The following is a 16,618-nucleotide window of genomic DNA, read 5'->3' as shown; positions in this document are numbered from 1 at the left end:
AACCCCATTTGAATGAGATTAGACTTGGAACTTGGAAGGTTACTCAGATTCAGAGGCAAAATAGCACTGGTTCACACACTTTTCTATATACATTTTTCCAGTCTATCATGTACACAGAAAAAATGTTGCTAGGCTTCAAGCAACATTGCTTCTATGTAATTTTGCATATATATTTGTTGACATTTCACACTTTGCTTAGGAAACAATTCAGATACTACAAAGGAATAATCTTGATTTCTGTGTTTTGAAAAAGTTAGAGGCCTGACAAACTTATGACAAATTTATATCTGGGAAAACTACAGGTCTTGGACCTAGAACCACCACTATTTTCAGGCCCTGATACCTTTAGAGGGACTTGAATTCAAATGAAATTTGATGACAAGGCCTTATACTAAGAACATCTAGGTAAAGTTTGATCCTTCAAATACATTGCCTGATCATAACACCTTAGGAGGACTACTACCATCTCGCATATCCAGTTCTCCCAGGTTAAATGTTTTAACTAAGAAGCTAAAGTTATATGCCCACATAGTTGGCAGTTAGAGTGATCTCTTCTTGATTCAGGAATTGGTATCAAATCCCATGCATACCTGGTTACTACATCTGGCCAAGTAGCATGCTCTCTACAGACAGACAGACAGATCTCTCCATCCACATACAAGTAATTTGGAAGTTTTCTACCTTGGAGCAAGTTGGAAGAGTGTTCTGCTTGAGGGGAAGTATACCCCTTCTCAGTTATCCATCTTTTCTTGACTTATCTTTCCACATAAAGTTCTGTCTTTCCTTAGAATTATAGCTTTGCTGTATTAATACACTTAGTCACACTTAGTATGTACTTGCACAGATCTCTAGTGCATCCCCTCACATTGGATATTTACAGGTAAGTTTTATATACATAGTCTAGTCATAGTGTCCAGTGATGCTTTGGTGGTTTTATCTGTTGGGCTTCCTGCAGGTCACTTTTATTACAGTTGATATACTATTGTCCGTTTTGTAAGTATTAATACCTACACTCCAATACTCTTCCTGTATTAGATGCCATGTGTGCCCTTTTACAGGTAAAAATTCAGAGTGTGTAGCTTTGTACATACACTCTAAGTTCATAAAGCAGGGTGCATGCTGGGCTACTCCTGTACATATTGTCTGCTCTATTTTGTCTTACAGATTAGACCATTTGCAACACCAAGTGTAAGCTTTGGAAACATGGCACAGACAACACTCTCCATGTGTAGCTTGCTATGAATACATGTCAGACTTGCACATTATAGACTGAAAGTCAATGGGCTGCATTACTTGTGGCACAAAAATGGGAAGACAACAGCATTATCAGTATACATGCTTAAATGTGTAGAATCATTTGCTTCTTGATGGGTATCACACACCACATGGTTCAGCAACCACAAAGCCATCCAGTCTGTGAAAGTCAGTGACACAAATGGATCCTTCCTCACCACAGCATCAGGAAATCTTTTCTTGGCAGAACTAGTAGGCTGCTTGCCACTTGGGTTCAACACCCAGTCACCTTTGCCACCTGCCATTGAGTACAGTCACGTTCAGTTACAGTCTCGCACATCAGATGTATGAACCAGTTATGTACACCATTTCAACTTACTCAACTTAGCACCATCATGTGAACATAGACAGTACTGTTCTGCCACAACTGGACTCTGCTTTGTGGCTTAGATTGCAGTGGGTGTCCAAGAGTCTATCATACATTGTAAGACAAGAGACCTTTGTCCAGTTTGATGCACTCATGTCATATGTAAGCATGATCAATTTAACTTGCAGAGTGCCACAAGTTACTCAGTGCACCCTATTACTAGCTTAGCTTAGTAGTACACACAGGAAGTAGATTTACTTGGTTCGCAGGTCTTTGACACTCAAAAGGAGCAATTATTTAGTGGCCTTCCTGGCATAGCAGAATTGCAGTCTGGATATTCAGTGAGCATGACGAGCCAGCCATATAGACTTTTTTCTTCAGTTCTTTCGCAGATAGCACAAGAGTTATACCAGTCTTTAATTGAAGAAGTCTTCTTCTTGCTACCACTGGAGTTTTGTCTGCCTCCTCCTGCTCCAACGACAGCCTAGTCTACAGTTCCAGCATATATTGACTTCAAAAGGGACAAAGTGGCATTCAAATTGCTTCCACAAAAGTGGGAAGGATCATGAATCTGCAGCCTCATCAATCTAGCAGTGGAAATCCCCAGGAATAGAGATCTTTCCACATTTCCTCAATCAACCATGACAGCAAGCATTCCATCCCAATTCAGAGTTGTTGAACCTGCACATCAGGATCATATTAAACAAGCCATTAAGAACAAACAGTTCTCTCAGCAAGTCATGGAGAGAATAGCTTGAGCAGGATGACCCTTCACTTTGTCAGTACAAACACATTGCACTGCTGGACGTACAAATGCCTCAATAGCTAACTTCCTACTTTTGGGTTCTTTGATGAGAAACAGCTAGCATTCCATCAACCACTGTCTTTGTGGAAGAGAGGATATCAGACAAAACAAAAACCTATCAGACTTCTAGTCAAATTTTGAGTTAGCATGTCCAATGGTGTTGTCCCATTGCCGCAAGAGGAGTTTGTCTTGGGCACACTCACCTGACTGAGTAAAAACTTGCTACATCTTGGCTCATGGGGCAGTTGCAACAAGCATTGCATTTGAGCTAAACTGTTCCTTTACTGACATTATGCAAGCTGTAGATGGAGATCAGTTGATGTTCTCTAGCAATTACATCTAAGATCTTTCATCCTAAAATGCACTGGGATTTTTGTCCCATATGGAATCAGTCATTCAGCTGGGTTATCTGTCAAAAAGCTGCCTCATATACCTTAGGGGACCAGAGATGGTCTCTCTGGGGTAATGTAACTCCCTCTAACTCTTGTCTATTCTTCTAAGGTATTATGATCAGGTAACACATTTGAAGAAGAAACCAATATTTTATAGTGAAATGTTTCCTCAATAATACTTACCCAATACATATACATCCTCCCGACCTCCCCTCAGTCTCATTAATTTAGAGAGCATGCACTCTTCTCCAGTAATAACCAATGTATTCATGGGATTTGGCACAAATCCCTGTATCAGGGAGAATATTTGAACTGCCACTGATGTGGGCAGGTAGCTTTTTTTTTCTTCATCTGTATCATATAAACTCCTTGTTTAATTTTATAGAATGGTTTTTAAAATTAGGTGATCTTTGTAAGCCAGAATCTTGGAACATAAGTCACTGGTTGTAATTTTGAGATTTTTGGTTGCAGTTGGTTTGTATACAAGGTTATGTTTTTGACAAAAGTTTACAGGTAGTATGATTTAAGTACATGGTGTTAATCAGCAGTTGCTATATAATTTGACAAATCAAAATTTCTCTTTAGTGTTACAGATTAATATGATTTTATCTTGTGTCATGTGCTTAAAGGTAAGGTCAAAAATGTCTTTCCATCAGTTCTTGTAACCTGAACTACATTTACACTGAACGATAGATTTATCTTATCTTGGAGTTTGGTTTAGGAGAATGAGTACAATATATAGTCACTCATAAGCAATTTCCAACTGCAAACAACATAGACCCTGATCTACCATCACATAATGCACTGGCAGATTAGAGTCTATGTTGTTTTAACTGATTACTCCTAACAAACTCCGATCTTTTGGTGCATTGTGCAATGGCAGATATGGGTCTGTGCAGTTTGCATTAACTTGTAAAGGTGTATATAAGATGGATGACAACTTTTGTTTTGGAATCTGGATGCAGCCCCCCCCCCCCCCCGTGGAATTGGGGGTGGGGATCAAAGATCACATTTTTAAAGGTAATATGGATTGAGGGATGATAGTCATAATTAGTGTGAACTTTTCGAATGATATGTTGATCACAATAAATGATTAAAATCCTGAAAGTCACAATACAAAAGTTTTATATTTGCAGTTATTTCCATCTTGCTTTTATTTTCCTTCATCAGGACCCCAGTACTGCTGCTTCCTCTCCTATCAGAGCACTTCCCTTACTTGAAAAAGGAGACATACTTGCAGGAGTGCTATGTAAAGAATCTGCTTCAGGTAACCCACTACATCACATCAATCCGACAGCGAGTCTTGGAGCTGATTGTTGACCGAATGATGAAACTGGATGTAAGTTTATATTTTTCAAAATATACATGGAGTTTCGCAGTATGAAAATGTAAAATTTTAATTACAGTACAACTCACGTAAAATTGTGCTATTGAAATGTAATCTGTTTTGAAAATTACTTCATGTCATTTTGCTGAACACAATTAACTGATTTAGATTCTAAGAAACAAAATGTGATTATGGTATTGAGAATCACTATCAATGTTAGGAAAATATAAGCAATATTGGAATTGACATGTTTTTAAGATTTACATTAGTCAGTGTGTATTAATTTGGGATTTAATGGGTTTCCTATTGTTAAAATAATTCAAAATGTTAATGAAGAGTTTGTACAGTTCTATCAAAGTGCACCTCAGATGAATATTATTATGTCAAAGCAATTGATTTGTTCTTCAGATAAATTCAGTTTAGGCATATACTGTTTTATGCATTCATTTTGTACTAAACTAGACAAATGCTTCGGAGAACTAGCTGTAGAGTCATTCGTATGTCTGTATTGAATGTGTTTTCTTTGCAAAATTGGCAGAATCAAAGAGAATATTGAATTTGTTTAAAGTGTTTGTGTTCATCTGTGATTGGTATTATAAACTTGTCATCACAGAATGATGCTATTTCCAATAATTTTTGCATGTATAACTCTGACATTATGGTAATTTGTGCTGAATTTAGAAAATGAAGTGTTTGGTATAAAATAACATCTGAGACTATCTAAATCTCATATGACCTGGCAACGGTTTTACAAAATTTTTCACAATGTTTCCTTAGATTGAGATAACATTGTTTTGCTTTTGATGCGTCTAACAATACTTGGATATTTCTCAGATATAGAGCAAGGGAAAATGAAGTGTACATGTATGTGTGTGATTTAGATTTTTAATGTAGCTTTAACAATTTTTCAGTCATATCACTACGATGTCTGCAGTATGGCAGTTTATAGTGATGTCTAGCTCTGAAGCATCATGCCGCAGACATGTATCATGATGTCCCACCCAGTCACATTATTCTGACACCAGGTCGACCAGTCCTAATACTAACCTCTTAATGCTGAACCCCCAGCGAGGCAGGTGTTAGTACCATTTTTATGTCTTTGGTATGACTCAGCTGGGTGTCAAACCTGCGACCTCCTGTATCCGAGGCAGATGCTCTAACCACTTAGGCCACCGGAGTGGTGAAAAATGAGGTGAAGAGTTCTTCAAATTTGAGAAACCTATAAATTTTCTTGGGTAGAAACAAGACTTTTTCAGTTGAAATTTTAGTTATAAGACTTCTTTTTAAGCCTTGATGATTCCTCTACATATGGTGAAAATATTCACTGTTGTTAATTAAGCATTAAGGAAGATATAGTTTGAGGGAAGAAAATGTTACATTTTTAATGCAACTGAAGCCAGGTTCTCCCAGTTTTCTATATTGTTTGTTTAGGCAAACCTATCTTTGAGCCTGTAAATAGTTTCTCACAGTAACAAACAATAAGCTGCTCAGGGAATAAGTAAGTTATTTTAACTCTGAGCATTCATCATAGTGTCGATTACTTTTGTATTGGTATATATTTGTATACATAACTTACTGTAATGGAAAATGTTGGATGTAGTCTATTGCTAGCCATATGGGGTCACCAAACACTGGATCTCAGTAAAATGATAGATATTTTCAATCCTGTTGTGTTTGGGGATAATGAAATCTTCAGAAATTGTTTAACTGGTGTCACCAATGCATGTTGTATAACAATTTTATTAAAATGACAATGATGGAGGATACCATAGTAAACCTGAAGTATCCATATTGTGGAATTTGACAATGAAACATATAACACATTTTATTTACCCACATGACTGTTTTCACACTTGTATTATTGCAGGCTTCCTTTGTCCCTCTTTGTCATCATCAGACATGTTTCATTTCCAGGTGCGGTGTCCCCGCCTTTTGATAGAAAATGCCGAATCCCAGGACGATATGGAAGATGGAGATATCTTTGATTTAGTCAGTATAGCTCTTTATTCATGATTGAATCTGTTTGATATATTTCAGATTTATAGTATCAGGTACAAATAATACTGGAAACTAGAGATGGGTACCATGAAATATTTCTAAATATACTGTGGTAGATATAATGGTATACTACAATTTTAAATGGAAAAACAATTTAATGTTCTGGGAAAAGGCCTGACAGGTCTTTGTTTGGGATACTAATGCCAGACTCAGGCATACCTCCAGGAGGTTGAACCTCGACTAGAGTACACACCCAGTTTGTGTCCAATGACAGTGGAATCATTCTTGTGAGTTGTATTGATTTCCACCCTTTTTAAACTAACTTTTTTAGGTGAAGGAATTTTAGAATGTTGTCCATACAAGAAAATATTGACTTCTTGAGGAAAATATAGTTTATATATTTAAAAAAATTAAGATTGTATTTCAAGGATTTTATATTTTTACCTATATATATTTTATCTTATTAAGATTTTACAAAGAATATTTTCCTGTTATAATTAAGCTTGTAGTACTTACATTTACATTCATTTAGAAGGTTTATTTTCTTTTAAAGTCTTTTATGCTGTTCTTTATTTTTACAGTTTCGGAAGTTTTTTTTTTCTGTACCATATAGCCGATATTGTGCCAAATATCAATAGAACCCATCACATACCATCCATCCATCATGGCAAGGAAAAATGTGATTCTGTGACTGGAACTCTTGTCAGTAATGAACTTCTGATCCACTGATAAATAATAAAACTTTGCCAAAGTGTGTGTGTATATATATATCATGACTAGATTTTGTTTTGTATACCACAGCGGTGTCTTGCCTCAGGTTCCCGATTGTTGCAAGTTAGAATGTGAATCAGTGACCTTAGGAATCAATGAAGGGATTTTATTCACACTTCAGTCTGTTTTATATACTGATTTGACACTTTCTCACGTATTCTGCCTCAAGTTCCATGTTTCAGCAATGAAAAATATTAATTATTTGCCTCTGTTGATGTAATGAACCAAGAAATCTATTTTAATTTGAAACTTCATCCTGTTATATATTTTGACTTGACAGTTTCTTATGTACAGTAATATCTTGAACATTCACGAGGTTAGGTTCCGGAACCAGTTGCGGATCAGGAGGAATCGTGAATGTTTGGTACGAGTCACTAAAAATGCTAATAAATGCTTATTTCTAGGGTTTAAACCCTAAATATGACCCAAATCATGCTCCCAAAGCACTTTAATTTCATTTAAAAGTTAGCTTAATACATTACCCTTAAAAAGAGAAATAAATGACGTAAAAATAGAGTACAGTATCGCCTAATGGGTATTTGCCTCACTAGCGCATTTACAGTACGGTACATGTATACTAATATTACCCCTATACTAATTCATTGGCCGCCGTTTTCTTTTGCACTCACAGTAAGGTAAAACCAAGTAACGAATGGGACTGTAAACTTAATGACTGACATTTTCTTTGTCATTGTCAGGAAGGTAAACTAGGTAAACTTCATATGTCACAGAAGTCATATAACGAAGGTACAATTCAATAAAATAAAGAAAACATGTACGTAGAGGGTAACAATGAAAATTTTGCGAATCCGTGAATTCGCGAATCCAGAAATGCGAATGCACGAGGTATTACTGTATTTGGTCTGCCCAAAGGTCAAGTTCACAACAAAGGATGATGCAAGTTAATGACCTGTTTCCTTATTGATGCTGCCACATTGTAGACCCGTGCAGATATTTGGTTAAACTTTACCTGGGTCCACACCTTATCATACATTATTCATATCCCAGGCTCGGAGGTCAAGGTCATTGGTAGGAAAAGGTCATAAGACAGGCATGTCTTGTACTGTTTGTTGTAATTATTTTTTAAATGTATTTTATCTCTCTTAAACAGCTAGAATCTTTTCATCCCACAAGTTAATATAAAGAGACATAAGGTGCCCATGAATGAAATACTGAAAGCCAAGAATCATTTTATCATTTGCAGGAAGATGGTGGAAGTAAAAAAGCTCTTTTTGGTCAGTCTGACGAGGGCTACATCAGTCGCCTTGGGGCCAGTGCTTGGCCAATGAAACACAAGGAGGCAGATAGATTGGACACAATGATGGATTTGGTGTTCAGTTATATTCACAATACTTGCTACACAAATGGTGAGGTGCCATTTCCTGTATACACAATTATTATATGCTCATTTTTTTCTCTGTTAACTTTACTTTGTCCGAATTGTTCAGTATTTTACAATATTGCATACCTTCATATTGCATTCAGGTGCATCAAGAACTTACTTTATATTGTAAACAAACAGTGGATGCAGACACCAGCACTTTTGATTTGTAAACAAGTCATGTACACTCGCATAGTAGGCGCTTTACTTTTTGGTTGATGAAATTTGTTTCTGAATGAACTAAAGCAGATGTTTCGTGACTGCCATATACCAGCTGCTCTGGCACATTCCGCATTAACTTTTTTGATACAGTGTTTCGGATTTAGGCTAGCTATACAGTAGACGCCAGACAGGGTCCTTACAAATAACATGCAAGTGACAAGGCATAAACTTGTCTTCATTAGCTGGTAATAAGAATGGCAAAAAAAATATTTACAGTTTTACATCCTGAATTTCCTCAAAATGTATTTTCTTAGTTCTGCAAATCCGAATTACATAAGCCATGTCATAGGTTTTCAGTCTTGATTACACATTTTGAAATTGTACTGTAATTTTAAATATATTCCAGGTGCAGTTACATCCTCCTTACTGCACTCAAAATGAAATAAGCATTAAATTCCATAGCGTCCTTTTGATAATTGCAATTGAACGACTTCATATTTTTCCCGCATTATGAATTCAAACATTCAATGGCAGAAACAGAAACACATTTGCAGATGTCAACACGTTTCTCCCTTGCTTCTTCAATCCGATGCATTTCATGTGGAATTGCCACATATAAATCCCGTCCATAATCACAAAATTTTGTAGAATTGAAAAAAGGTACCAAACTCCATTCATTGCAGATCAAATGGGAAAGTTGTTGCAATGCACATTCATTTAAAATATGACTCCAAATTAAAATTTTAACTAGACATGCCATTTTCTTTCGAAAGTTGTGTCTAGCACGCGACTAAGTTCAAATTTATCTTGGCAGAATTATGTGTGCATTAATAAGGTTGTTGTGTAATGATGAATCTGCAGTTGTGTATTTAGTTTGGAATATGGCATACTTTCGGTTACATTGTTTCTTGTAGTATATTTTTGTTTATATAATTAAGCCTTAGGTAGAATAAGAAAATGAGCCTATAATTAAAAGATCACTGCATTTATATGGGAAAATATGAACTCCCAAAGTCGTGCAGTATTTCCATCTGAAAAACACGTTCATATTTTCCCATACAAATGCAGTAACCTGTAAGTACAGTTTAATAAGCAGACTTTGGAGATGTAGTTTTGTAATCAAAATCAAGCTACTGAATTTATAAAAAATCACAGATAATGGTATTTTTTAGAGTTAACCTCAAATTAATTTCAGGAAGAAATTTTCATTCTTTTTTTCTGGTTAATAAAAGCTTTGCTAATATGTCAAAAGTCTAGAGAGGATTGATTAGTGTAATTTAGCCAATTATATGCATTATGATATCAACTCTGAAGATTTTAATCATTGGCCAATTTTTAAGTTCATGTGTCAGTGTATCACTCAAATTAAAATTAAAGCAAGTAATTGTATAATTCAAAAGCAGAATCAGAGATCTTTTAAATGAATATGTGAAACTGACATTTTTATGCTAATTGTAAGGTGATACAGGTAAGAAGTATCATAAGCCCCATTTACAGTTACCAAAAATGGTAATTTTACAATAACTTTTTTTGATTTTTCATCCTTAAAACCAAGATACTAAAACCTGTTGATCACTGAATGGATGTGAACACATGAATTCTGTACTAGTCTCTGAATGGATGTGAACACATAAATTCTATATTTGTCTCTGAATGGATGTGAACACACAAATTTTATATTTGTCTCTGAATGGATGTGAACAAACAAATTTTATATTTGTCTCTGAATGGATGTGAACACACAAATTCCATACTTGTCTCTGAATGGATGTGAACACACAAATTTTATATTTGTCTCTGAATGGATGTGAACAAACAAATTATATATTTGTCTCTGAATGGATGTGAACACACAGATTCCATACTTGTCTCTGAATGGATGTGAACAAACAAATTTTATATTTGTCTCTGAAAGTATGTGAACACACAAATTTTATACTTGTCTCTGAAATGGATGTGAACACATGAATTCTGTACTTGTTTATGAATGGGTAAGAACATGGATTTTATTTTTTTCTCTGAATGAATGTGAACATATGAATTTTATACCTAAAGTGGTGAGGGTTGGGATAAATTTATAGCAATGAGAACCAAATTGTTAAGAATTTAGTTAATTCAACCAAGGATAAGCTCATTTTTGTGAGAGTTTCTGCAACTCTTTGGATTGTTAAATGTGGTACTGGATTGATTCTTCTCAGCTGCCTTATCATGTACCCTCTGCAGATGGCACTGCTGGTTCAGCTGCGGTACTTTTCCAATTGTGTTATGATCTCAACCAAGATAAAATAGTTTCTCTGTTTATGGTAAGAGAATCAGTGGTTTACAGCAGGAATTTCTCTGGAGAACCCTAACCAGAGATCACAGTTTGTACTGATTTCACATGAGATGGTTGGGGGTAGTTTCAAAAGCTGCATGATTTTATCATGGCATTGAATGATGGATCTCTTTGCAGTGAGCTGAAATCACAACAAACTTCCCAATCTTCATCTGTCCAGTCCCAAAACCAGAGGCACATGCCATGGACACCCAGGGAGTCATTTGGGATGGGTTTGGGGGTTATATCTTCCCTCCAACTATTCAGAAAGTAATTATTAAAATAAAGGGCCTGACCTATACAATGGATCAGATAGCCCCTGCCCTCAGATGAAACAAGTTTTTGTGAATGAACTACTTGGCATAGATGTCACCAGGAAAATCCTTGCAAGGCTTGAGCTGCTCAATGAACCTGTCACAAGAGTTTCATACCTACCTGGACAGGCTCCTACATGCCTGTAACCTTCCAGGATGTGATTATCATTTTCGTTGTACATCGCTTTTGTTGTTACGCCTTTTGTATTCAAATGACCACCATTGTTTATCTGGCCTTATTTCATCAGGTGATACAATATTACAATAGCGCTAAATTTTTCAAGCTGACAACACAAATCAAACACTATAACCATTTAATGTTGTATAAAGGAATGTTATAACAAAGCCCATGGAATTCATAATAGGGAATTTGGCATGGGGAAATGAAACTCAAACATTCTAAGAGAGAAAATGCTTTATCCAAGAACATAATAAATAATATATAAGATTTAATGTAATTATAATGCAGTAAATATAACTGTATAATTGCATTTGTGTTGTATATCACTATAGTTTAATGACTATGATGAATCATACAGTTGCAAAGGCGTTGATGATTTAATATACTATGTGTATGTAATTAATCTACTATTTCTGATGAAATGAGACCACTCCGGTGGTCTATGTGGTTAGAAAAAAACGGGTCACATACACTTAGTTGCTGTTGTTAATAAATTTGTATTCAAGTAAATTAAAAAACATTGCATCATTAGTCACTCTGACATGCCAAAAGCCCGTCTTCCCATGAATTTTCTTCATGCATCATTTACTATCACATTATAACATTTTTTAAAATATACAAGTCCGCATTTTTTTCTCACTTTACTCTGCTTTGGAAATAAATTCAGCAGGAGTTTTGTTGAATTTCATCTTCTCATTGAATTATCTATCAATAATCGTCAGCCATGTGTTCTAGTATGGCTGCTTGCGACAAAGGCTCCTTGTTTGTCATGAATAGGCATAGACATTATGAACTACAAAGATAAAACCAGTTCTTACCTGTCTCTCAAATTGCCCTTGATATGTGACTGTTTGGAAGAGAAACATTTGATTGGCTTATTCAAACAACTTGAAAGGTAATGCTGGGTAAAATTTCAGAAAAAATAAAAAAGAGCACAGCAGAGTTTTTCCTTTGGTCTGTAATGATGTTAGACAACGGACCCAGATTTCCTTTGATTCACTTTAATTTTGGCATGGTAATGTTACAATGGCTACTGGAGCTAGTAAAAGTAGGGGTAAACTGTGTAATTGTTGATTTCTCTCTGGTTTATAATATAATACCAGTATTTAAAAATAACAATAAATAAATAATCAAAAAAGTACACTTAAAACCCTTTATGAAATTGGCATTTTCATTAAAAACATCTAATATGAGAACCAGATTTTAAGAACAAATATTATATAGCTCAAGAAATATCATTGAGAAAAAGAAACTACCTAGGAAACTACTTTTAATTTTTTTTAATGACCCGGTCAATTGCAAAGTCAGCTAATGACCCTGCATCTGTTCATGAACTGCCATCCATCTTCCAACCATCTGTCAACTCAACACTTGTTTGAGAATGGTACAGACTTCATTTCAGATCTGATTTTGATCACATTTGATATGTACATGCAAGTGATCAAAACCTCTGATTAGTTTGATTATGATTGCTAGTCACACATATTAATGAGGTGATCTTGCATCAGATTGGCTGGATAATGAGGTGATCTTGCATCAGATTGGCTGAATGATGAGGTGATCTTGCATCTGATTGGCCGAGTAATGAGGTGATCCTGCATCTGGTTGGCCGAGTAATGAGGTTGTCTTGTATCTGATTGGATGATCTTGTGTACACTCTTGAGACCATATTTGCAAGTTTGTCTTTTGTGGTTATCACAAAATACTCCCTTGCCTACCCCTCCCCCCAAAAACATGCACTTTCAGTCCAATAAGTAAACTGTCACTTTTGTCATGGTGTTATCAAGAGCTCTCTATATATCTTGATAAATCTGTTATTATTCCAGAAGTGTTTGTGACATTGTGATACTGTTTCTTTGTCATTTCCTTCTTAGCTGCCAGGTGAAAACTCACCAGATTTGGTAAATAAGTTGTCCACATGGTAGTCGTGTGTAAGACGTGCTGAAGTATATTTCTCCCTCTCATGGTGTCCTGGAAAGGGGATCAAAAGTAAGATATATAAAAATTTGAAATATGAAGACATTTTTGTACATTTTTAGTAATAAAACTTTATACATGCTGAAATAGACAAGACACAATATATGTGGCCCATGTTAGGTTATGGGGTTTACTGCCCGTTCGGTTTGTGTGTGGAATAGAGGGTGTATGTATATCAACATTGTAGGGCAGATACAATTTTGTCATCTTCATACTTGTTCCTATTTAGAACTGCAACCTCATGTAAGTCCTTTTTCTCTTTTCAGGTGAATTGGACTGGGAAACAACAAAATTGTTATACAGAGAGATGTTAATGATTTTTGAAAGAATAATTTTACCCACTTACGCATCCTGCCACGTACAGTTTATCATGTTCTTTTTATGTAGTATAAAAGAGGTTAGTATGTTCTTCTGATACTCTGCATTAGTTATATGGTATTTACTACTTAAAAATTATGCAGTTTCAAGATATATTTTGTCATATTTTCTCCAACAATTATATTTTTACGTTTTGCTATATTATATGCAGGGATCATATGCAGTGAGTATTTACTTTTTATTGTCATTGAATGCTTTTATCAGAGAAAAGCACAGGATATATAAATCTGAGAATATTTTTATTGTTTGGTCAAGTCTTGTTGAAGTCATTAAAAGTTTTGCACTCTCTTTGTGAAAAGCCTATGCATATTTATACATCATTCCAAGAAAATGTTTGCAAAATAAAAATGTTTGCTCAGATTGGGGAAGATTTTGAAAAGCCTGTTTTCTCAAAAATGTTTTAATAAGAAATTCAGCTTAACCTCAAAGTTCTAAAACTGTTAGCCTTTAATTTTAGTTAGAATAGAGCTTGAGTCACTGCTCTTTAAAGTTTTCTAAATTAGGCTCTATCTACTTGACTGCCAAATTTCTAAGATGTAGTATACCATAAATGTCGTATCCCATTTGGGAGTTTTGTGCTCTACTTATGCAAAAAGATTTGAGAATGAATGTACGAGGGTTCATGGTCTTGTCTGCATGTTCTTGGAAATTTTTAAACTTTGACAGCATAATGTTTAGTTATTGGTAAGACATACAGTAGAGTGACAACAGTGGCATTGCCTGGATTACATGTCTGTAACATAACAGTAAAGTAAAGTGAAAGCAGTGGCATTATCAGCATTACTTTTCTGTAACATTCAGTAGAGTGAAGACAGTGGCATTGCCTGCATCACATGTCTGTAACATAACAGTAAAGTGAAAGCAGTGACATTATCAGCATTACTTTTCTGTAACATTCAGTAACTGGCATTGTTAGCATCACTTTTCTGTGTTACAGTATTGTGTTGCAGTTCTTTTTAAGTCTGATGCATTGGGGCTATATCATAATACAGTGTGCTGGTGAGATACTGTTTTCAGTGAACCCATCTACTATTTTTCGTATATATGTGTGAAGCAGTTTGTCCATGTGAGTAAGCCATGTGGGCTATGCTTATTCCATATTTGTGCACTGTGAGTCACTAGATGCTGTCATTATGCATAGGATGTCACAAACATCTGCATTGTTTCTGATGCTTTTAATTCTGAATACATTTTTCTGGTTCTTAGATACAAATTCATATTTACAACATGTTTAAAAAAATAATTAATGAACATGTTATGTTTCCATTATTTTGTCATTTTCATTGTTTTTACAGATGTACAGTAGAGACCAAATGTTTTAAATGCAAAACGTTTATGGTCAGTGAAGACACTAATTGACATGTCACACTATACAACTGGTCCTTCTGTTTTGATATTAGCTGACATCCAGCTCATCTTTCAGACACCCATATAATCACCTGTTCAGGCATGACTACTTAGATTGCTTGCCTAGACACCAGACCAGCCAGCAGTTCTGAAATCACATTTGATTAATATTTAACTGTGTGACAAGGACACACCATCAGTATGTACACAGAAAATCAGATTGGTCACTCCGACCCCACAAAAAACTGATTGCTTATACTTTATCTTTAATGTAGCAGTGGAAAAGATTTTGTCACTGACTGAGTGCCCTGTCCTGCTGTCCTCCAACCATGCCTCTATGGTCAAGACCTCTAACCATAACCCTAACCCCCGTCCTTCCTTAGCAAATACAAACAAAATTTTTGTCTGTCAGACAAAAAACTAAGTCCAAGTGAAGTCCAATACCTTCATTACAGAGAGGTAGTTGTCAGTGTCTGCCTCCTCACACAAGTACTGCATACACTTGAACTTGTAAAATACACTTGATTTGCACAGGTCATGAAAAACCTTTAAATTTGATGCCTTTATTTTTAAATCTTAAAAAATTTGGAAAAGTGAAAAAGGCTTTGAAAATTTTAATTTGCTTTGACATTTAAAAGCTTTTGAATTTTGACAACATTTGAAGTTCTACAGTTTTATTGTTACCTTTTTCATTATTGGGGGGCGGAAAATCACTCATTACATCTATTCATATATCTTCAGTTTTATCCCATTTCTCTTATCCAGATTGTAGTGTTTTTACTCAAGCATCCCAAAAACACAGTTTAGGTATCTTTGTTGAAAAACAATCAGCAGATGGCAGATGGTGCACTGTGAACATGGACTGTGTTGTCCAATTTAATGATGGTAAATGCATCTACAGTTTCAAAGTTATCACAGATCCCAAATACTCATGATTTAGGGAGTTGAAAGTCCATGACGGTCTGTGATTTGTTTAAGAAGTTATTAGAATTTGGAACAAGAAGGGGAATATGTGCTTTTTTGTATATAAACAATACACCAGTCAGCAGCGACTACTTTGAAATCCTCTGCACTGATATTGATTTTTTTTAAAAGACAGATTTGAGAGAAACCGATCTCCCAGATTGACAAAGCATACATGCAGCTGGAAAATTATCAGTTACAATAACTTTCTTTGACAGTGCTATTATTGTATGCATAATGATAGAATTGACCTCAAAAACCTCAAATTTCATTTTGACCTCAGAAACCTAAAAGTATCATTAAAAATAAATCCAAAGGAAACCTAAATAAAAAAACCCCAAAAATTGAAAAAATGATGAACAGCTCTACCCTGACCTCAGAAAAAAAAAGATTTTTAGCATGCAGATATTTGTTGGCCTTTCGCCACTCATCACCAGTAAATCTGCATCACCCACTGACCCCATCTCATCACCAGTAAATCTGCATCACCCACTGACCCCATCTCATCACCAGTAAATCTGCATCACACACTGACCCCATCTCATACCAGTAAATCTGCATCACCCACTGACCCCATCTCATCACCAGTAAATCTGCATCATCCACTGACCCCATGCTTTTTCCTCTTTGCTTACTGCTGCTGTTTGGCATCCATATTGAGGATGTGTGGAAGCAGGCAGCACAATAACTGCACCTTAAGTTCTCCTT

At 35.5% G+C, this 16,618-nt stretch overlaps 2 protein-coding genes across 3 annotated transcripts in view; one reads left to right on the top strand and one right to left on the bottom strand.

Annotated features, from left to right (window-relative positions):
• LOC149803467 (RNA polymerase I-specific transcription initiation factor RRN3-like) overlaps positions 1-16,618 on the top strand; it is a 61,629-nt gene that overhangs the window by 25,764 nt on the left and 19,247 nt on the right. For both annotated transcript variants that reach the window (XM_089953182.1, XM_089953183.1), the window contains exons 7-10: positions 3,968-4,136; positions 6,039-6,113; positions 8,098-8,260; positions 13,489-13,619. In XM_089953182.1, the coding sequence (XP_089809308.1) occupies positions 3,968-4,136; positions 6,039-6,113; positions 8,098-8,260; positions 13,489-13,619 (538 nt within the window). The remainder of the gene's footprint in view (positions 1-3,967; positions 4,137-6,038; positions 6,114-8,097; positions 8,261-13,488; positions 13,620-16,618) is intronic.
• The window catches only part of LOC149803466 (caspase-3-like), a 76,496-nt gene continuing 70,355 nt past the window's right edge, over positions 10,478-16,618 (bottom strand). Inside the window, exon 6 of the mRNA XM_089953186.1 lies at positions 10,478-13,216. Within this exon, the coding sequence (XP_089809312.1) occupies positions 13,116-13,216 (101 nt within the window). The 3' untranslated portion in view covers positions 10,478-13,115. The remainder of the gene's footprint in view (positions 13,217-16,618) is intronic.

This window comes from Sinohyriopsis cumingii, chromosome 3, assembly GCF_028554795.1.
Source record: "Sinohyriopsis cumingii isolate HCF-2022 chromosome 3, ASM2855479v2, whole genome shotgun sequence".
In the NCBI taxonomy this organism is placed as follows: domain Eukaryota; kingdom Metazoa; phylum Mollusca; class Bivalvia; order Unionida; family Unionidae; genus Sinohyriopsis; species Sinohyriopsis cumingii.
Note: the sequence above shows the minus strand (reverse complement) of the source record. Positions and strands in the feature narration are given on the sequence as shown.